The 21,827-nt window shown below is 43.7% G+C and overlaps 1 protein-coding gene and 1 non-coding gene across 2 annotated transcripts in view; one reads left to right on the top strand and one right to left on the bottom strand.

The window, feature by feature from the left end:
- Window positions 1–1,838: 1,838 nt before the first annotated feature.
- Window positions 1,839–21,827, bottom strand: part of CUNH3orf70 (chromosome unknown C3orf70 homolog) — a 56,258-nt gene continuing 36,269 nt past the window's right edge. Inside the window, exon 2 of the mRNA XM_037131302.2 lies at window positions 1,839–6,710. Within this exon, the coding sequence (XP_036987197.2) occupies window positions 6,154–6,710 (557 nt within the window). The 3' untranslated portion in view covers window positions 1,839–6,153. The remainder of the gene's footprint in view (window positions 6,711–21,827) is intronic.
- Window positions 20,160–20,264, top strand: LOC119038763 (U6 spliceosomal RNA). The gene has a single exon (XR_005080480.2). It is a non-coding gene; the product is annotated as a U6 spliceosomal RNA (small nuclear RNA).

Genomic DNA, 21,827 nt, shown 5'->3' with positions numbered 1-21,827 from the left:
GTCTGGCATGGGGTCCCTCCTCAGTGGAGGCTGGTTAGTCCCAGGGCCCACAGTCCCCAGTCCTGCTGGTCCAGCAGGTACACGAGTGGTTGAGCTGCTGCCCGACCTGCGGGCTCGCCATCTCCACCTCCCTCCCCACGCCCAGCGGAGCCAGGCTCCGCCTGCACCGACTGCCCTACGACTGTCATCTCCCACACAGAGATGCTTACTGGTTTGTTTCTGATTGTTAACCTAGAAAGGTTAATATTAATTAATCTAGAAAACTAGAATTCAAAAAAGCAAACAGAAAGGCACCATTAACATCTTGGCATATTTGCTTTGCCTCGCCTTTCACTTTCATTTCTGCCAAATTCCCGTATCTGCCTTTGGCCTCCGGTTGCCTCTGCTTGAACCCTGCCATGGCGAACCTGCGTCCCCAGACCCTGTCTCACCCACAGCTCACACAGGACCGGGTGGCACACCCAGGGTTAAAGGCATTACGTTCCCAGTGACTGAACTGTAATGAGGCTGAGAGGCTAAATTAAAGTTTATTGCAGAATAAAGTATGTGTCGTCGACAACTGTAAGAGGCTACAATGAAATGCCTTCTAGAACTTGGCAACACTATTATATAGGGTCAAAGTAGTAGAATGCACACACAGTAGATGAGATTAGCTGTCTGCAGAAGCCACTTTAAAAGACGAGCTGTCTTGTGAAGGTGGGAAGAGCTAGCCTTGACTGCGAGTTGGAAGCGGCACTGGCCTAATCAAAGCACTGGGATAGCTGCAGAAAGACTGTGTGTGTGTGTGTGTGTGTGTGTGTGTGTGTGTGTGTGTGTGTACACACACGCATGCTGGGGGAGGTCTGTGGAGCTCAGAAAAGGGGGGAGAGTGAGGAAGCCTGTGGACGTTTCTCTGAGACTGCCTGGAGAGTAGCACCCTGGGGCAGATGTGGGCCTCTGGGGAGGGGTTCACTGGGTTGGGGACAGGGGTGGACCCCTGCTGCCCTCCTCCCAGGCTCCCTGAGCAGGCACCCTACTCAGCCTCCAAGTAGACTGAGGGCAGGAAGGTGCTGCAGGACCACAGAGGCCAGGGGCTGAGCGCACGGGCTCCAGAGCCAGAAACTAGGTTCAGATCCTGACTTCTCCTACTTACAAGCTGTGCTACTTGGGGCAAAAATATTTCCTTCCTGACTGCTTTTCCTGGTTGTGAAATGGGGTCGCTGTGAGGATTCCCCATAGAAAGCAGTAAGGCAGGTGATGAGCTATAATTATTAATAATACTAATGATATTATCACTATGACTAATAAAAGAAGTTACTTAGGAATCTCAGTGAGGTTATTATAAATGTCAGCCCCACAAGCTGTTCTTTTCTGGCTGTGCTAAAGGCAAAATCTGAGCTCCCAGGCTGGCCAGCCTGCAGTGTGGGCACCAGCCCGGGCAACCACGGGCTGCCTGCCCGCAGACCTGTGGTCAGACTGTCTCACATGACGAGTGTGAACTGACTACAAAGCCTGCAGCTTTGTGTGGAAGAATCACTGTCTGGGAGAATGTGTGATTTGTATCAGCCTAATACAGCCAACAAAAAGCTTTTATTAGGAAGGGTTCGGGGAGTCAGCCCAAGCAGTACATTAGGGGTGACAACACTTACCTGCACTTTGTGAAGTTTTTGTAAAGTTTAAATGAGATAATGATGTAAACTGCTTACTTCCTGGCACAGTATAAGCCCACACTATAAATGTTTCACATTTTACAAATGCAGTTTTGTTTTCAGTTCATTGTGTTATTTAAATCAGAACCTCTCAAAAGGGGGAGACTGCAGGGAAAGAATGTTCCGAACTCCAAAATAACAAATCTGTGCTGGTACAAAAGGAAAAAAATCACGTTTATTGCACAAGGTAGTTATTTTCCTAAAGTCTTATACAGAAAGGAAAGTCAAGCTGTCTGTAGGAAAACAATGTCATTTTAGGAAATTACAGAATGGTCAACATTGTGCTTAAAATTTAAAACAGATTTTAAAAACAGCACAGTTAGTGAATATTTTAAGGTATGAACGGCCTAAAAAGTGTGTGTGAACAAAGTAACATGGGGGCTCCACACCCAAACCTCCAGTGACGTTTGCTGCCCAACCTGTTCAGTGTTGAGAGAGAACCGTACCGACCCCAATAGAAAAAGGCACTCGAAGCGCTAACAGAAACACGGCCCTGTTCGAACACAGTCCACTCTCAATTATCTGGGATACTTAAAGGAGTCCGTGACATACAAAATTTTCAAAAGGTACATAACTCCAAAATTCTGAGAAGTTCTCTCGTACTTGTGCTTGGACGTGGGGCACACCGAGCCCCCTGGGACCGCAGCCCTGGCAGGTGACAGGAATTCCCGCCTCCTGCCCCCTCTCCTCAGGGGCAACACACTAACCGCACATCACTTTCTAAGAGGCCTACAACACAACTGGCCACCTTAATGTTGGTTCACAGCTCCTCTGGAGAGGGAAATAGGAAAGAAGACTGTTAAAAATTTTTTTCATGTAAAAAGCCAAAATGTTTCAATAAAATTTAGCAAACAACATGGAATAACCAAAAACCAACTGTATAAATATTATTTTATCTTACACCATTTTTTTTGCCTAGTAGTATTTATACTGCCAGTATTTAAATACACCTGGTATTTTGACAGCTTTCTAAATTATCCGGTTACATCCTATGACCCAAATAGAGAAATTTGCATAAAAGGAGTTGTTATGATCAGTTCCCAAACAGTGTGATGCATCTAACAGGCCAGGAAGTGGAGGTTAAGAAATAAAAGCCCACCCGCAAGTCGAATCCCAAAGGTGCTTCGGGACAGCTTCCAGTCTGGCTCCGGCCTCAGCGCTCCTTCACTTTGGGCGCTGGCACCGTAACCTGCAGGTCCTCCCTTTGTAGGGGGCAACCTGTTTTCCTTCAGAGTTTCCCTCAAATTCTCTTTTCGGACCCTGAAAATTACAGGGTTAAAAATATATCTGGATATGATGGTAAAGCCTTATTTGTTACCAACTAACTACAACCACAAAGCATTTTAATTCTTTTGTCATTTCTCAGAAAAGTTAGAATTATTTGAAACCTGAAAATTCTAAAGTAAATTTTGGTTAAATAAGAAAGCCAAATTCCACATAGCACTTATTTTCTATCTTCTACCTAACAGCTTATTATCAACTTTCAAAAAGTAGGCATGGGGCCGGGTTTCCACCACAGCCCGAGGAGGCAGCCTCTCAGCCACACAGCCGTGCCTGCACACCTCCAACCACCAGGGCCAGACCGTAAGACTGTCGTCCCTCGGTGCACGAGTGTCAACCAAAAAGCTACTTAACATGACTGTGTCCGATGATATAATACATGTCTAAACGTTTTCTAAGGTGCCTATAAATATGATTATACAAATGAGTAATATAATATCAGGATTACAGAGAAATTCTTTTATATAATATAGAACAGAATAGGCCTAGAACTGAAGTTGAAACTACATGTTTTTATATCCTTATCAGTTGTTTTGGAATGCAAGCATAAAAAAAAACAATTCTGGTTCGATCATATACGATTTTCTAGAGAATTATTAATATCAACAGTGCTAGGACAAAAGAAATTCTTGCTTGTGCTTGTTTAGAAAAGGTTATTTTGAGATCCAGGAGCATCTAATATTTAGAATCCAATGGAACATCTCCAATTCTATAAAACAGTAGTAAGGAAAGCTTAGTGAGTTTTTAATTATAAAGAGATTGTGCAAATATTTAAAGTGATATCAACCATTATTAAATCCAAAAATTCCATTAAAATTGTGGCTATTCTGAATGGCAGTTCAGGAGTTTAAAAGTTATAGATATTACTGAAAAAGGGCCCAACCCTGACACAGCCAGCTTCAGAACTGTGGCCCTGCGACCATGCATTTCCATGGCTTTAAAGACCTTGCGGTTGAATCCAATTAGTGGAAGGGACAGGGGTGTGGGCCCAGAGCAGAGAACAGGTAGGAACGGCACAGAAAGAGGGCCCTCTGAGCACACACTAGGGAATCCAATGAGCTTACCCACTGGGGGCGGGTGGGGGTGCAGACAGGGCCCTGATGTTGCTGTCACCACCCCGAACACACAGCGGCTGACTGCACAGCTCTGGGCTCGCCTTCAGCTGGCCACGCAATCACAGAGGCACTGAGAACCCCACGCAGGCTCAGCGGATGTCTGTCCCTAAGCCACCTGGGCTGGGTGGGCCAGGCTGGTGGGGAAGCCCCTGGCTGTACCCCCTCCACCCCCACCCTCTCCTTTGCCCTCCTGTTCCTGCAGCTCTTCTCACCACCTTACTGGTTTGACTTGTGAGTCCTTACATTTCAGTGAGTGGGAACCTTACGCTGCACTCACACCTGCATAAAAAGTTTTAATGGACACTGTTCTCGCAGGGATATGCACACTCTGCCTTCTAAACTCTGTGGGTGTTCTGGGCACTTCAGCCTAATAAAGCATTCTAGCCAGTCACTGGAACTACATGTACAACTAGGAAAGCAGGTTCTGCCTAGAGTGATTTGTGAGGGAAGCCAAGTGGAGGCTTCAGAGAAAAACACAACAGGCATCTTCTTATTTTTTAAAATACAAGCTAATGCAGCACACAAGAGGGGCGCCATAGTGGGGACACAGCGTGAAATAACACCGCAAGGGCACACTCACGGACAGTTAGGGTATAAGAACTACTTCTCTATCTCCAACTCTTGACAGTTCGAGTTTCACTAGGCCATATGTTAAATTTCCCCGATTCTTAGCTATGTCTCACAGGGAGGAGATTTGGAGAAATGGCAGATAACCAACTCGCACAAGAACACCTGGTGTAAATGGAGATGAGGAGTAGAATTCTGAAGAGAGCTAAATAAGAAAGAATTACTCACTATTTTGCATGTGTAAGAAGAGAGGACATGTACAACAGACCATGAATATTACTGTAGTAAAGTGAGTGAATATTACACAAACTATTTTCTCCTGACTCAGCAGTGAACTATTTCAACTGCTTTTGCATTTGCATAAAAAAACATGCATCATACTGAATGCTAACCCATTTCTCACCCAAGCCATTCTAAAGCTTCATACAACCAAATGAAGCAAATTCATCAAACCTATTAGATTCATTCCTAATCTCTAAAGGACTGCTGTCTTTAGCATTTCCAGGCTAACTAAAACTATTACTGATATTTTCTTAAGACATCAGATGTGGCTGCCTCCTAAATATAATACCTATATAACTTCCTAAAAGTTTTTTTTTAGATTTCAAGAACAATTAAGAAAAGCAGGGAAATGTTAGGAAACCCACCCAAGAGAGCAGCTCAAATGCTGTAACACATTCCCCAGCTACAAGCCCAGTACATCTTTCCTTCCCCTGGGTTCCCAGAGCACTCTGGGTAATGTTATCTGTGTGTGTTATCTCCACTGCTGCGCTATGGTTCCCTTCATGTGGGGAACCAGGTCTTATTCATTCTGTTTCCCCATAGCACACTGCAGAGCACAGGTGGCTCAGCTAGAGCTGGATTGAGCATGAAACTGAGGATGTCATCTCTTTGTAAATGAAAGTCGAGCGCAGCCCAGGTCATCGTGGGTTGTTCAGACACTGGCTAAGTAGCAGCCAAGCTGGACCCCCTTACCCTCCTAGAAGCCAGGCAGCTGGCCCCAACCCAAGCAGATGGTGGGGAGAAGGGGAAAGAGACAGAATGGCATCTACCAGGGCACAGGCTGCTCCCCTCACAGGAGCCAATTCCCACAAGGGGCTAGCAGGGCCGGAGGGGTGCCTGTCAGCATGCCAGATGGAATGCCAAGGCTTTTCTGTGAAGAGCTGGGCATTCAGAAAGCACTGTCTCCTTCACTCGGGTGGCTCCTCAACTTGGTCCATTATAGTCTGTGATCATCACTTCATCACTTACAAAGTTCCTGGTGAAATTAAGGCTGGGTCATAATTCATGACACCAGATGCTACATAGAAAATAAGTCAGGTTATAAAAGAAAATAAATATCATAGTTATAATGCTAATTTAAGAGGGAAGCTAATCAGCCGACCACTGAATTGCTACGGTTGTTAGGGGTAGAAAATACCAATGGCACTGGAAAAATGATCCAGCCAATGAAAGTACAAAAGCTCAGCTGGGACCAGAGGGCACGGCCTCCCTCCCGACTCTCACACGGTGGTCTCTATCGTCTCGATCACCTCCAGGTCAGACTGCGACGGAGAGAGGAGGGTGCACTCATCAGGTTCCCAGCTGCTCTCTGGACTGTAATCTTCCTCTGAGCTCAGTTCTGCTCCCTCTTCTGTGTCCTCATCACACGATTCCACATAGTGAGCCCCGATGGCATTGATCCCAGAGTCCTCAGAACTTGAGGGAGAAGAGCAGTGATCTGTTTTTGGTGTATTGCTATCTTTTGAAATTAAGGCATCGTGTGCAGAGACCTCCTGAGGGCTCGTTTTGTGGGACTGTGGTGCCGGCTGCTTCTGCACGTAACACATCTTCCCATTAATACATTTAACCTGATAGTTGTCGATAAAGAGGTCTGAGATCATACAGTACCTTGGTGAATCAGGCGGGAGCGGAGGCTGGAAGACAGATGCAAATTTCAGAAAGTGTTCAGTGAGAGAGACTGAGATCTGAATGGTGTTTGTGGGCTCCCGAGGCTCCGCAGGGATCTCGGTGCTCGGAAGCTGCTCCACTGGGGTCATGGGCTGGTACACGTATCTGCCTGTAAGGAGCACAAAACAGGCAGTCGGGACCTCAGACTGTTACACAGAAAACAGTAACGTGGCCACAGTGGTTTCCCTCCAAGGACTCAGAATATTCTTAAAAGTATCTCGGAAACATCTCAAAAACAACAAGTAACAGAATCATTCCACATTATTTAAGCAATTAAAAATAGGGCATGGTACATAGCTTCATGGTATTTCCATCCAAAAACACTCAACACACTTACAATCTTAGTTTACAACTGAGTCTATCTAATGCCTCTGAAGTAGGGTGGGTGGCACTATAATCTTAACAACTTTAAATGATTTATTCCTCATACTAGATAGAATAAAGAATGACCATGAGATAAAATAGTAAAGACACAAGTTTAAAACAGTATCATAATCTGATAAAATTAATTTCATTTTTATCTTTAATAATTATGTTAATACATACATTTACCAACTGGAAGAATATATACCAATTTATTTTCAGAATTACAGAAGACTTTGACTTTAGGTTGCTATGTTTTAATCAGAATATACACACCCACACTTAAAAGTGATGGCCAACAGGATTGTGTCGGCCACTTCCAGTGGCTGGGGTAAGGTGCAGGGTGTGAAATGATCTCTTGCAAGACAAAGCTCATCGGTGTCCTAAGCAGGCGATGTTCTCCCTGACACCCACTCCACTGGCACTGAGCAACCTGAGGCAGGCACAGTGGGTAGGTAACCTGCTGGGTGTTTCTAGGAAACCAGGAAGCTTCCCTCGGAGCCCTCCCCTCTGGTCAGAACCCTCAGTGATTCTCACAGTTCACGTGAGAGTGAAACCTAAATGTATCAGTTCTGACAGGCCTATTTCCTTCCCTCTGACTTCCTTCAACATTTAGTAAAGCCTCCCATGTACAAAGTGCTCAGGAAACTGAGACAGAGATGAAAATTACTCAGGTTATGAGTCTAAAATGATTTGAAAATAAAAGATCTGGAAGAAAATAGCCCTAGGTGGTGTAGCTCAGTAGATTGAGCACAGGCCTGTGAACCAAAAGATTGGGGTTCGAATCTCCGTCAGGGCACAAGCCTGGGTTGCAGGCCAGTTCCCAGCAGGGGCCAGTTCCCAGCAAGGGATGCACCAGAAGCAGACATACATTGATATTTCTCTCCTTCTCTGCTTCCCTTCCTTTCCCTTCTAAAGATAAATAAATGAATTTTTTTAAAAAAAAGGCAAAATGCATTTAAAGAAAGAAAAAAAAATCTGGAAGAAAATAAAACAGAAGAACTCCCAGACAGTAGCCACAATTACGGACATCACCTTAGGATTTTCCTAATGCAGTTGACTGACCAGTCCATCCATCCGCCCCTTCTGTGAGGATCTGTGAGGATCTGTGACGGGGTTTTTGAACCTCAGCACCACTGGCATCTGGAGCAGATAATTCTCTGCTGTGCAGGAGCTGTCCTGTGCTCTAGTGTGTGTACCACATCCTTGGCCTCCCCCCCAGATACCAGCAGACACCAGACACCTCCTCCTCAGGCTCGAGGATCCAACCATCTCCGGACACTGTCACACGCCCCCGGGGCCAATCACCCCGACCGAGAACCACTATTTATGACCTTCTCACGATGCGGGTGAATTACTCACCGTGTACGACACCTGCTCCTCCTGTTGTTTTATTTCTTGGTAAGACTGAAAATTCTAGGACAGGAATCACATGTGGACTGTAGACTACCTTAATTGTTTAAATAAGTTAATTTGCAGAATAGCAATTTCAGATCAGAAATGTGAGCAGCAAACTAAGCCACAAACAGTGCAGTATTGGTAACAGATCAATCAAGCCTGCCTATATTTTTTACATCTGTTTCCTAACTTCTGTTAAAAAAAAAAAGTAGGCTTAGATGCCGCAATTTTTTGGCAACTAAATTATTTTCAAATACATTCAGCTTCATTTTGCAGTAACACGTGGAAAAGGTACACTGAAAATGTTAAGCCTTTGGGGTCCCAGGTCGCCCCCAGCCTGGACATACATCATGCAATCCCTATGGGCTGACAAAAATGCATGGGAGAAGAACCTGTCCCACCTGCCTGGGAAACTACATTTAAAACATACCAGGTATCTTCACGTCTGTGTTACCTATAAAACAGGGTACTAGTTACTCCTTGTCAGGCAAAGATCTAACAGTTTGGCCTGGTAGGCCCTCTGCCTCCAAGCACTGTCAATGGGTTTATCAGCTGAAGGGACAAAAGGTAGACCCTGCAGTCCTCCAGCCCTGAGGGATCCGAGAAAGATGTGTTCAGGACAAGGACAGAGAAGGGACTTGGAGAACTTGGGGGACTACTCCCTTCTGTCCAGAGAGTAGTGAACAAAACACCTGGAATGAAGGTTTATTCTTTTCTGTTCAGGACTAGTATTAAAATGATGGTTTTTGAGTACAGGAGGCTGTGGGTGGCAGGCACTCAAGAAACACTTGTTACAGAATGCTAATTAAGTTCATTCCAGCCCAAGGGGACCTCTGGTTGAGTTACCTACTGGTCACAGCTACAGGAAGTTCCTAGCAACTGATCCTCAGACCCAGAGGGGTCAGGGTTTTATTCAGTCCAAATATGGAAGCAATCTAGAAACCCGACTTTGGGAGTCTCTAACCACCTAATTTTAGCATGCATAGGTGCTTCTAGTCCACAATAATCTTTGCTCTGGTGTTTGCCAAACAGTGATATTCTTACTTCCCTTATTCCTTCCATATTTATTAATTAGAATTCTAGGTAAGCAAGAGCTATTCCTTCTCCCTCGTTTACTTATTCAAATATTTACTTATTATAAACACTGACTTGCAGATATTCGTTCTATTTTATAAATCGTAATCCATTACTATCATTATTTTTGTTACTCGAATTGTTCCAGATTTTTTTTAGCTCTTTACGGGCTCCTTCAAGGTAGCACATGTGTGCTTTCAACAGTACCCATACTTTTTTTTAAGACTTCCTTCCTGGCTTATCTTGTGCTTTCCCTTACTCCAGTCCAGGAGTCTGCCATTTCGTCAAAACCCCCCAGTTCCTTTTCTTTCTTTCTTTTTTTAGGATGTCTATATGATTTTTTACTGTTGTTCAAGCAGAGTGGTCTCCATGTTCCTGCCACCACACTCCCCCGCCCCCCCGCCACCTCCCACCCTCAATCCTTCTGCACTTCGGGCTTTGTCCATGGGTCCTTCACACATGTTCCCAAGTTCCTTTTCTTAAGAGCTTACATATATTTTTAAGTTTGTTCTCTGAATATTCCTGTAAAGTAGAATCTTAGTTTGCTAATGAGTCACTCAATCACAAAACTGATCTGTAGGAAAATGAAGAGAAGACAGTCTCATTACAGTACCTAACATCCATTAAAAAAATAATACAACATTTAAAATAAACTTTACAAACCCATTAATTTATCTGGAATTTTTTTCAAAGGAGCTGAAACCACTTTCTCAATAATGAAACAGATTATACAACACTGACTTAAGATCACAAAAACCAATTGTGTTCGGTAAGTAAAAAATAAATATCATGCATCTTGTTTCTTTTCAAGGAACCTGGCTCCACACTTTCAGCTATTTCTCAGCTAAAGACCAATCAAAACTACTAAACTACTAAGCAACTTCAACTATTCTTTTAAAGTCCTGGTTCATAATTTTTCTGATTATCCTCCCCTTTTGGCGTTTCAAAACACCTTGCAAGACACTAAAAAAAAAATTATGTTCTCATCCTAGTTCTTCAGTTTAAAAAAAAGGAACAGAAGAGTTAATTACTTTCTCCACATCATTTAACAAGCTAGGAGTCAGTTCCAGGACCCGGGCCCTGTGACGGCCGGTGTTCTTTCTTCACAAGGGCACTCACTCATTAATTAATAAGGGTTAGATAATGTTCTTAATTTACACTGACATTCTCCGTCATTAGCTCCAGTTAATATTCCAATTTATAACACAGTGTAAATACACAGCAGATACATTTCCTCGACAGAGTTTCTTTTGCTCGTAGAGCACAAAGAGAAGAGGAAAAACTCAAACAAAGGCAGAGAATAACTCATACTCCCAGGTAAGTTATTTATGCAGTTGCTAAAGCATTTATTTTTAGAATCAGTTGTGCATTTTGATTCTTAAAAAAGACCCTTTGAGGAGAAATGAGCTTTTTGCTTTTCCAGACGGCTTTATGACTGCCAACTGTGTGTCCCCGTGACACATGAAATGCCTTGCTCTGAGCAAACTGTGATTAGAGAGGTAAAACCATAGGAAATAAAACTGGGCGGCGGAGGGAAATGCATTCACAGCTCAGTTCGCTGATTTTATGAGTCACAATTAAGTTTATTCCCAAGGGCCTTGATTGTTAGTTATGTTAAATATTCTTATTCAGCTGTTTCTGCAGTGTGCTTTATTTACTAAGTTGAATAGCAGATCACAGCTAAAAGCAAAAGAACATACATCTACTATAACCAGTATTTTATGTGGCCTTATCTTCCACCCTGCCTCACTGGCAGGCAAGACACCAATATTTTTGTACTTCAATCTATGAGAACATTAAAGTTCATATATTGCCCAATATGTTGAAGTCCCCAATCAGAAATGTGTGCAAGACCCCAGAATTGCCATTTTTTCAAATGGTATAATCTCTTTAGTGCAGCGGAACATATTAATGTAAGGCGAAACCCTGACGGGACAGAAAATCAGAAGCATGGTTTATTTACTCACTCGCAAACACATGTTTATTGAGTGTCTGCCGTGTCTGTACTGCCAAATCAGATGTCCTGGGAAATAAAAGGAAGTACTACACGCAGTCATGCTTCAAGGAGCTGCCAGTCAAATGGGGGGGGGGAGATAAAAATAAAGTAGAATTAAACAAGAGTTGGGTGAAACTGTACGAATATATACACAGGGGCATTCGTTCACCCAGCAGTGAAACAGGACTGCAGGCCCGGCTGGAGGATTTTACATGACGGCTGGAAGACACAGGCCGGCGGAGCAGCAAGCAGAACCATGGCCGACCCGTTTCAGAGCAGGAGTGCGTCCGTTTGGCCTTTGGGCCGAACCAGCTTGGTTGGCCCAGAACCAACCAGAAAGCAAAGGAGGACAAAACTTGACAGGAAGACGAAGGCTGGATGGGGCTGAGAATGTGGGGCCCATGTGTTCATGCTTTAGTAGCAATGGAGAACAACCAAAGATTCCTGATGAGGCAAGTGGTAATAAAAGAAGAATTTTAGAGGATTTAGCCTGGCAAAGATGTGCAGATGAAGTGGAAAGAGGAGAAATGGGGGTTTAAAGGAGGCTATTATGGATTTTGTAGTATATTCTGATCTAAAGTCACATGGCTGAGTGGGGGAAGAAATGAGATGCTTCTAAGGAAGTTGGCAGATCCTGAGGGTTAAGGGTGAGCAGAAGCAGGTCAAACGCACCTGGATTTGGATCCCAGCTCTGCTGTTTATTAGCTGTTTGAGCTTTATCAAACTGTTAATGTCCCTATGTTTTCCATTTCCTTGGTGCAAAAGTGGTTAGTGATAGCTCCTTTTTAAAGCATTAATTCAATGTCCAGTACGTGGTAAACGTTCTGTTGTTGGTGTTACCTGTATAAGGCAGCAGCTGCCTGGAGTCTCCACGCGACTCTGGAGGCTGTCCAGGTTGCCAGCAGCCAGCCCCACCAAACCGCCTTCTGATTCGGCACAGTCCATAAACTTCTCTCTGACCATAGTTCTCTGCCACCCTACCTTCATCACCTACCCCCCAAATCCTACAATCTGCGTTCATCTCTTTTCAAACCAACATTTACTGAATCTCAATTATCTTCCATACACTGAGCTAGGGAAATGGGGTTTAATTAGTAAGCAGACCACATCTGTGCCCTTATGGACTCACACTCTGGGAAGGTATACACAAGGCGAGGCAAAAGTAGACTTACAGTTGTACGTGACACACAGAATTTACTATATTATTATTTATTAATCATTGTCCTACTTTCCATACAAACCACTGTAAACCTACTTTTGCTCCATCCTGTATATTTGAACAAATAATCACACAAAAAAATGTATAATTAGAAACTATAAAGAACAATAGGCAAAAAGTGATAGGAAAGAAGAGCAAAATCAATCAAGTCACCCATGAAATGTGTGATCTGGGCAGGGTGACAGGGTGGAGCTGGGAAGGAGGTGTCAGTGGGGGTTAGCCAGGCAAAGAAGGGGGAGAGCCAGAGCTGCTGGAACACAAGCAGTGAGAGGGAGGACAGGAGGGGAGGAGTTAGTGGGGGCCGTGCCCCAGGGGCCATAATAAGGATGAGGGATTTCCGCTCACACAACAGAAAGACGCTGCCCAGAAAGACTGAGGGGAGGGTGACAGGGCTAGCTCGGCTTTCCTATTACTTCCCTTTCTGTCTACTCCTCTCGCAGTGTGGGCACAGATAAACCTAATCTGAAACACCAAACAGACTTCAACAATCCAGCAAGCACCCCTTTCCCCGTTTCACACTCACATCTGGACTCAAAGAGGCAGGAGAGCGGAGGGAGGCGGCGGAAGAAGGTACCACTCCAAGCGTCTGTAGGAGGCAGGAGCCCTTTGCCAGCAGACGTCTGCAATCCGCACCGCTCCGGGCCACATCTGGGCAACCTGAAGTATGGCAGCTGGTACATAAAAATAGCATTTCTGAAAGTGCCATAAGCCAATGATAGAATGGTGTTTGCCACACTTGCCAATTTACAGCAGCCAGTCTAAAGAGAGGTGTTGTGAAGGCTCTATACTTTTTTAGACCATGTTGAGCCCTACCTGAAGCCAAATCTGGTTCAAGGGAAAGATCTATGCAACCACTCTAGGGTATGTTAACAAGTAACTACCAGTGAACAACTAGGGGGATGGAGAAGTACAGTTCTTCCTTTCACAATCCACACAAACATCATAAATACCACAAGAGGAAGCACAGATATTAAGCTGTGAGGCGCACACTATATATACTATACAAGGTCAGAGAAAAAGGGGGCTAGAAAGGCTTTCTCAGAAAAGACTCCACAGGAACGTGGAACGTAAACTGAAAAAGCTAGGATTTGGGCAAAAGTAGAGTGGCATGCCTCAAGCAAGCATCCAGAGGTGAGTGAAGCGCAGGACGTCTGAGGGGCGGTGGGGTGACCAGCCTGACTGCAGCAGAGCGCCCCCCTGTGACCGAGACCAGTCTCCGCACCCAGATAATCTGGAAAGAAAGCAGCACGCCCCTCGCCTTGGGAGCCTGGACGCAGAGTGCACTGGCACGATGGGACTCCCCGGATTTGTAGGCCCAGACAGCGCCACTTGGAAAGGGCCCCTTTCAGGACCAGAGAGTTGGGAAACCTCCTGATAAGTAAGTTCGGCTAAAATAGGCAATAGTAAAAACAGAGTAGGGGAAAAGTAGAGAACGACAACTCTCAGGCTTGTCATTCATTTTAAGTGGCCAAAATAGCTACCTCTTTACACTCAATCTGGAAAGTACTACTTGTCCACCGACAGCGTTTCTGCAGAGCTGGTTTTAACGCAGTGACTGGTTAGGGCGGGTTCGGCTGAGGGCGTCCCCACCTGAGGACAGGCACTGGGGGTGTGCTGAGGCACACACGCCACGTGTTGAGAACAGGGAAGACGGCTGCTGTCAGAGCACAGAGACTCAGCTGACTCTGGCGCAGTGCCTGCACTCTGCAGCACAGGGACACACCGAGAGAAGCCTGATGGAGGAACAGAGACACGTGTGACGGTGGCTGGTCATGAATGATTACAAGGAGAGAATGCTGTGTGAGTACCACAGGTTTTTATCTAAAGATGGGTGATGGTGGTGGTGATGATGATGACGGTCATTACTTTTGATTTCTTTATACGCCTTGACCTCACCTTACGGGCACTTTATGAGATCATCTCAGCCTCCTGCCTTTCTCTGCAAAAACCAATATGGCATGGGCTGAGTTGCCAGGCTTGGACATCAGATTTTTAGAACTAAAGCTAGAAAAATGGAGAATAAAGAAACTCCCCATGGGAGGCAGCACAGGAGGAAACTAGAACAAGGTGACTTGGGCAGCTTCCTGCCATTCCGCTCGCTCACAGCCGCACAACTGTGCAGACCCCACCTAAGTCAGCTGTTAGATCGATGGAAGCAGTGGAAGACATCTGTCACCTCTACCTGTTGATATGGGGATGAAACGCTCAGGAACTCCCAAGGAAAGGATGCTACCTGGTCAACCTGATCAGAGCAAAGTAAGATCTTAAGAGCAACTGAAGGGCGACTCAGTGTGTACTGAATTTTAAAAACTGTATCTTTTTTTTAAAGTTACTTTTTGCAGGCAACCATGCCTGTTCATGAACCTCATTTTCAAGTTTATAGAAACCAATATGGCATTCTGGAACTTTTTTATTAATCAGTCAAAACATCATAAAACATTCTAAATATCAATGAGATGTGATTTAAACTCAAATGACTAATATTTATATATAAGAATTTATATTTCCCAATATAAGAAAATATATTCATCATTTTTCTTTTTCTTTAATCAGTTGTAATAATTGCCTCTCATTTCTCTTGGATGGACCTATAGGTGAGCCAGCCAATTTCAAAACCAGTGCCACTGGTAAAACACAACACGTCAGGGGTAGAAGCAACACATTTAGCACTGACAGTTGAATAGCATCTCAACTACCCATTTGTTGCCTCTGAATGGGGACAAGGAGGGTCAGATGACGGGGCTCTGTGCTACTTCTTTGTCACAATTATGGAGTTTAAAATATATGGAGGGAATCATTTGGCAATTGACATTAACCAGTAAAGAGAAAAAAGGGGAACTGCAATACAGTGAAACTATAAATGTGCTAGTTATCAATGTATCGCCTCTCAACCCCCGCTTTTCCCTGTAATATATGTCACGCTGCTAGGTTTTCTCAGCAGAGAGCCCTGGAGGGACACTGCAGGGGAAAGGCCTTTCCTGCAGTTAGGAGCCCACGAGAGGGGGAAAGGGGTGTGAACGCCCGTCAGAGCTCTGCCCCAACCATGCATCCAGAATATGTGATTCCTTGGCCCAGCCTGGTTCCACAGCCCCCTACACGGTTCTACAGCCCCCTACACGAAAACCAGCCTCCTGAGGGTCTCTGCCTGCCCCCTGCCCTCCTGCTCGCCCAGGCCTCTGCCCTCCCGGACACCCACACCCTTCACTGCTGACTGCCCGTGCCTCCCCTGCACACCAAGGGCTGCTTCTCGCTTATCAAGAAACTGCTGGGCAAAGCAAAAATTTCTCTGCTGTCCTGTGAGCTGAACCACTTTCTCCAACAAGATCTGAGCCCCAGCCTTGGAGAGGAGACCTCCTTCCACCTTTGTCCTTGCCGGGTATTCTCCTTTAGCCCTGGGGAATGACAGAGACTTTTCCTTCTACTTTACAGTCCCTTGTTTCTTAGAATGTAACAGTTATTTATATTAAACATCCTCTCTGTGTAATCCACTGTGATTTCCATCACCTGAATGGACTCACATTGATTCAATGGCCAAGGTTAAGGTGTGGGATGTCCTGTGGGTGGTACTTTCCTGATTGGTCTACAAAATATAAGCATTATATTATGAAATTAAGTATTTTATATATTTGGAACCTAGACTACTAGATATTAAATGTTATTTACTAAAATACTAATACTTTCTTTAGATGTTTAAAATCAGATAAACTGATAAAGAATTAAGTTTAATATTAATAGGGGAGGATTTTATTTAAATTATTTATTTATTTATTTATTTATTTGAAGAGAGGAAGAAGGAGAGGGAGAGAAACATTGATATGTGAGAGATACATCAATTGGTTGCCTCCTGTAGCCCTCCAACTGAGGACCAGGCCTGCAGCCCAGGGGTGTGCCCTGGCTAGGAATCAAACCAGCAACACTTCAGTTCACAGGCCAGCACTCGATCCACTGAGCCACACCAACCAGGGCAGGAGAGGATTTTAGAAGAATGCATTCTAAAACCTATTTTTTAAAAAGAACAAGTCTTTGCTACTTGGACACTTCTATTTCAATAATTAATGTCAAAAAACTAAGAAAAACAGACAGATCTTACTGAATACTCTTGAGTACTCTCCCAAAGACTGATATATAAAACTATTGAACTAAAAGTGCTTTCCCTGAAAAAACAAGCAGGAAAAAATTTCAGAGCTATCCCTCATAACAGATCAACATGTGTTAACTCCAGAGTGAAAAAATTCAGTAGGTAGGTTGTGAGTAACATGCAGTAATAGCTTTATGAATGAGAGCAGAGCATCGTGGCTGGCCAAGCGTAGCACAGCTCTTGTCCCTAGAGCCTGGGATACGACTGCCTGGGAAGAGAACGATGCAGAAGGACAAGAAGGTAGAACCCATGCCCATAAAAGCATGTGAAACAGAAAAGACAGGATCGACCATTCCATAAAAGAAATCCTGATTACATGTGAAATTCTAAAAAAAAATAGGGAACAGCACATAGGAGCACAACGTGTAAAATAAAACCTGAGATGTTCAGCACGGTGATGGGGACTGTAGAAGCTGTATACCTATTTGGCTACCTTGGTAATTTCTGACTACAGCAGAGGCCTGTATGGTTTTAGCCTACTGGTTTATAAATAAGACTTGGTAATATGATAGTGCTGATTTTCAAATGAAATTTCTGTGGGTTTGATGAGTTTTAAATTATCACTTGAAAATATAAGGAAGAAAAGGTACCACCAGCTCAAGAATGACCCCTACAGAGAAACAAAGCCGCAGGCCTTTGGGGTACAGGCTGTGCTAAAAACACTCCCAGGAATGCCAGCCCCCCAGCACGGACAAAGCACATGCAGGTGCAGAGTTCTGGTGTGTCTGGGCCAATCTAAGCAAACAAAACCATCCTGGGAACTGTCTCACTGTGCAGATGGCTGCCTCTGAGAGATCCCCAGCTGTTCTTGAAAGAGGCATACCAATTGTGGAATTTTTTAAGAATGTTGCTAATAAAGAACCAAACAGGATTTTCAGTGAATCCTTTGCACACTATGAACCTAAAATGTCAAGTGAGATCTTCTGATGGTTTCAAACAAAAAGAGTAATGATCCTTTTATTGTTTCTTTCTGGAATACAAGCAGTCCACATTTTATTTGAAATATCTTTTAGAGTTCATTCATTAGCTAATAATTCAGAAGATCTATAGTTTTCCATAAAAACCTCAAAGAATTACAAAATGATGCGAAGGCAGAAAGCATTTTCCTTTACAGTAAACACTTTATGAACCCACAGAGGGGAAAAAAGAGATGTATTCATATATTATACTTCCTAAGGAACTAATTTCAAAACTATTCACTTTACTGCTTGGTGTATGTGATGCTTTATTTTATGTCTCAACTTAGAGTGTGCTTTTGGATGGAAGTAACATTCAAATTGTTGAACTTCAATTAGTAAAGCACACGGTCCTCTGTAATGTTGGTGGGTCTCACCCAGTCAGTTGAAGGCCTGACACAGACCAGGAAGACCAGCCTCTCAGAACAGGATGGAGTTCTCCAGCACACTGACGTTGGCTCTGTCTGTAGCACTGGCTCTCCTGGGCCTCCAGTCTGCCACCCCACACTACAGAGTTTGGACCTGCCAGTCTCCACAACTGCATGAGTCAACTGCTTATAATAAACCTCTTTCTATATATACACACACCCTATCAGTTGTTTCTCTGCAGAATACTCACTAATACAGTAGGATTCGTTTTTACCTACAACCATAATAAGATACTGCCATGGCAATATCATCATATGTGTTCCATTTTAACTTCCATTCAAAATAGATCATAAATATAAATGTAAAACTTAAGAAGGAGAAGGGGCAAGCTGAGTAACATGTACAGAGGACTCATGGGCATGGAATGGGGGGACTGGATATGGGAATGGGGGAGACAGAGCAGGGGAGAGCAACTGGGAGCAAATGTGGGACAACTGTAACTGAACAACAATGACAAACTATAAACCATCTGTAAGAACACAGAAGAGAAAATCTTTATGACACTGGGTTATGCAAAGCTCTTGGTGGTACCTAAAGCATGATTAAAAAGAACAAACAGATAAGCTGGCCTTCATCAAAATTAAAAACTTCTGCTCTGCAAAAATACTGTTAGGAAAATGAAAAGACAAGGTACAGGTTTGGAGAAAATATTTGCAAATCATGTATCTGATAAAGGACTACTCTCCAAAATATACAAAGAACTCTCCAAACTCAATATATAGGAAAAGTAAGCCAATTAAAAATGGGCAAATAATTGAAAAGACACTTCATTGAAGAAGATATACAAATAGCAAATCAGAACATGAAAACATGTTCAACATCACTAGTCACTATGGAAATGCAAATTAAAAGCCCAATGAGATATTACTACACACGTACTAATTAGAATGACTCAAATTAAAAAGACTAACCACATCAAGTGCTAGCAAGGATGTGAAGAAATTAAAACACACACTGCTTGAGGTAATGTAAAATGGTACAACCACTTGGGAAAATAGCTTGATTTTTTCTTTATTTAAACATACAACTACCACATGATCCAGATACTCTATCCCAGGCATTCACTTACCCCACAATAAAGCAAGCACATATCCACACGAACATCTGTACATGAGTGCTCACTGCAGTTGTATTTGCAAGAGCCAAAAACTGGCAGTAATACAATGTCCACAAACAGGTGAATACATAAACACACTGGTAGACCCATACAAGGTTAATAAAAGCCAATAATAAACATTAACTACCCAGTGATAAAAACCAATGGATTACTGATAAATGCAAAACATGGATGAACCTCAAAATAATTATGCTGAGTAAAAGAAACCAGGCAAAAATGTGCATGCTTTCAAGTCTCATAAAACTCCAGAACAGCTCTCAGCAAGCTTTTTCTGTGGAAGGCCAGATAATAAATATCTTAGGCTTTGTGAGCCATAAGGTTTCTGTCACAAACACTAAACTCTGCCATCACGACACAAAAGCAGCCACTGATACATAAATGATGGAGTATTTTTGTGTTCTAGTAAAACTTAATTTACAAAATGGCAGGCAGCCAGATTTAGGTCACAGACCATAGTTTTGCCAGACCCTTCTCTAGAAATTTTAAATTAATCAACAGTGACAAAAAGCAGGTGATTTTTGTCATCTGGTGATTGCAGATGAGGGTGGAGAAGAAGAAAAGGGGCACAAGGAGGCTGGAAAGTAGAAACTGCAAAAGGACACAAGACTTTTGGGAGTGATGGATATGTTCATTATGTTGGCTGTGGTCAGTTTCAGGTGAGTGAGTATGTTACTGAATGAAAAACAGGCGTTCGGCTGCCTGTCGCCACAAAAGCCAAACTTGTGAGGCAGACACCGGTGTGAAGGAAAGAGGTTTTATTCAGATGCTGCATGCTCTGGGAGAATGGCGGACTCCCACCTCTAAGTCCATCTCGTGGAAGAGCCTGTGTCCAGGGTTTCCGCTCCATTTTAAAGTACCGTCCTCTGCAGCTGGCTTCGGTAGCACATACACAAAAATCGGAACGCTACAGAGATGATTAGGACGGCTGCTGCGCACAGATGACACACAAATGTGTGAAGGGTTCCATATTTTAGACACCTGGACAAAACCAAGGTGGAGGGTGGAAGCAAGGGGGGGGTTTGGAGGGGTTTGGGGGAGGAGTGGGGAGAAAATACAACTGTAATTGAACAATAATTTTTAAAAATAAAATAAAATCCCCCACAAAAATAAATAGATAAATAAAGATCAGGTACCGTCCTTCGGAGCCTGCAGGCAGCTGCTACGCGGCCCTTCGGGTAACTTAGCCTGTTTCAGCCCCCCTCCCGGAGCCTGTGAGCACAGGCCACACAGCCCTGGGCCTTACGGCTGCTCGAGAGCAGGAACGGGGGCACCAGCAAATGCATCCCCAGATCAGCAAGAGGGTGAGAGAGGCTCCCTCCTGGAGGCCATGGGTTTGTTTTTAAGGATTTATACAGATCAAAGGGACTTTAGATGTCATCTAATTTAATGTTCCTATTTTACAGATGAAAAAACAAAGGTCCAGAAAGATAAAAGATCAATACCCACTTTTCTTGACACCAAAAAGAAGTCTCATGAAATCTGTATTAGTTTACTGTGGCTGCCATAACTAGCGAAAAACAGGAATGTATTATTTCATAGTTCTGGAGGCCGCAAGTCCAAAATCAAGGTGTCAACGGGGCATCCTCCCTCCAGAGGCTCTAGGGAAGAACCCTTCCTTGCCTCTTCAACTTCTAGCGACTCCAGGCTTCCTTGGCCTATGGCTATGTAACTCCAATTTCTGCCTCTGTGTCTACATGGCCTTTCGTTCTTCTGTGTCTTCTCCTCTTCTGTTATAAGACATCTGCCATTGGATTCAGAGATCACCTGGTTACAGATGATCTCACCACCTTAAGTGAACTACCTTCAAAGACCCTTTTTCCTGTCACATTCATATCTTTTTGGAACCACCATTCAACCTAACAGAGACTCTAAAGAATAATCAACAAGTTAGAAATGAGTAAATGAGTAATACCAGGTTCTCTGACTCTATAATGGAGAAGGGGTGGAGAGGCAAAGATGGAACTAGACGACAAAATCAGAAAAGGCGTCAGTACTGAGGGGAACGAGGGAAGAAAACAAGTGGCTGAAGACTGAGAAGACAGCTTTAAAAGAGTCAACTTTGAGATGAACTAACTGGCAACTGTGCAAAAATATTTTATCACACAAGACACATATACATCTGCTTTTTGTGACTAGTGAAATGTTTTTTTAAGTATTTTAAACTCAATTCTGCCCTGGCTGGTGTAGCTCAGTGGATTGAGCATGGGCCTGCAAACCAGAGGATAGAGGTTCAATTCCCAGTCAGGGCACATGCCTGGGTTGCAGGCCAGTTCCCAGCAGGGACCACATAAGAGGCAACCATACATTGATATTTCTCTCCCTCTCTCCTTCCCTTCCCCTCTAAAGATAAATTTTTTAAAAAGCTCAATTTCTTAGAAGGAAGTCCAGTTCCCAAAAGACTTATTTTATCAGGATGTTCCTGTAATCCTGCCAATAAAAAGTCCAGACGACTTCTAGAAAGCTCTGCATTTGAGCATTCTGTCAGTGCCGACAGGGTATGAGGTTTACAGCTTGGCTTCTGTGTCACTTCTCCTTC

This window comes from Artibeus jamaicensis, unplaced genomic scaffold (assembly GCF_021234435.1).
Source record: "Artibeus jamaicensis isolate MK-2021 breed Jamaican fruit bat unplaced genomic scaffold, CSHL_Jam_final scaffold_474, whole genome shotgun sequence".
Lineage (NCBI taxonomy): Eukaryota > Metazoa > Chordata > Mammalia > Chiroptera > Phyllostomidae > Artibeus > Artibeus jamaicensis.
Note: the sequence above shows the minus strand (reverse complement) of the source record. Positions and strands in the feature narration are given on the sequence as shown.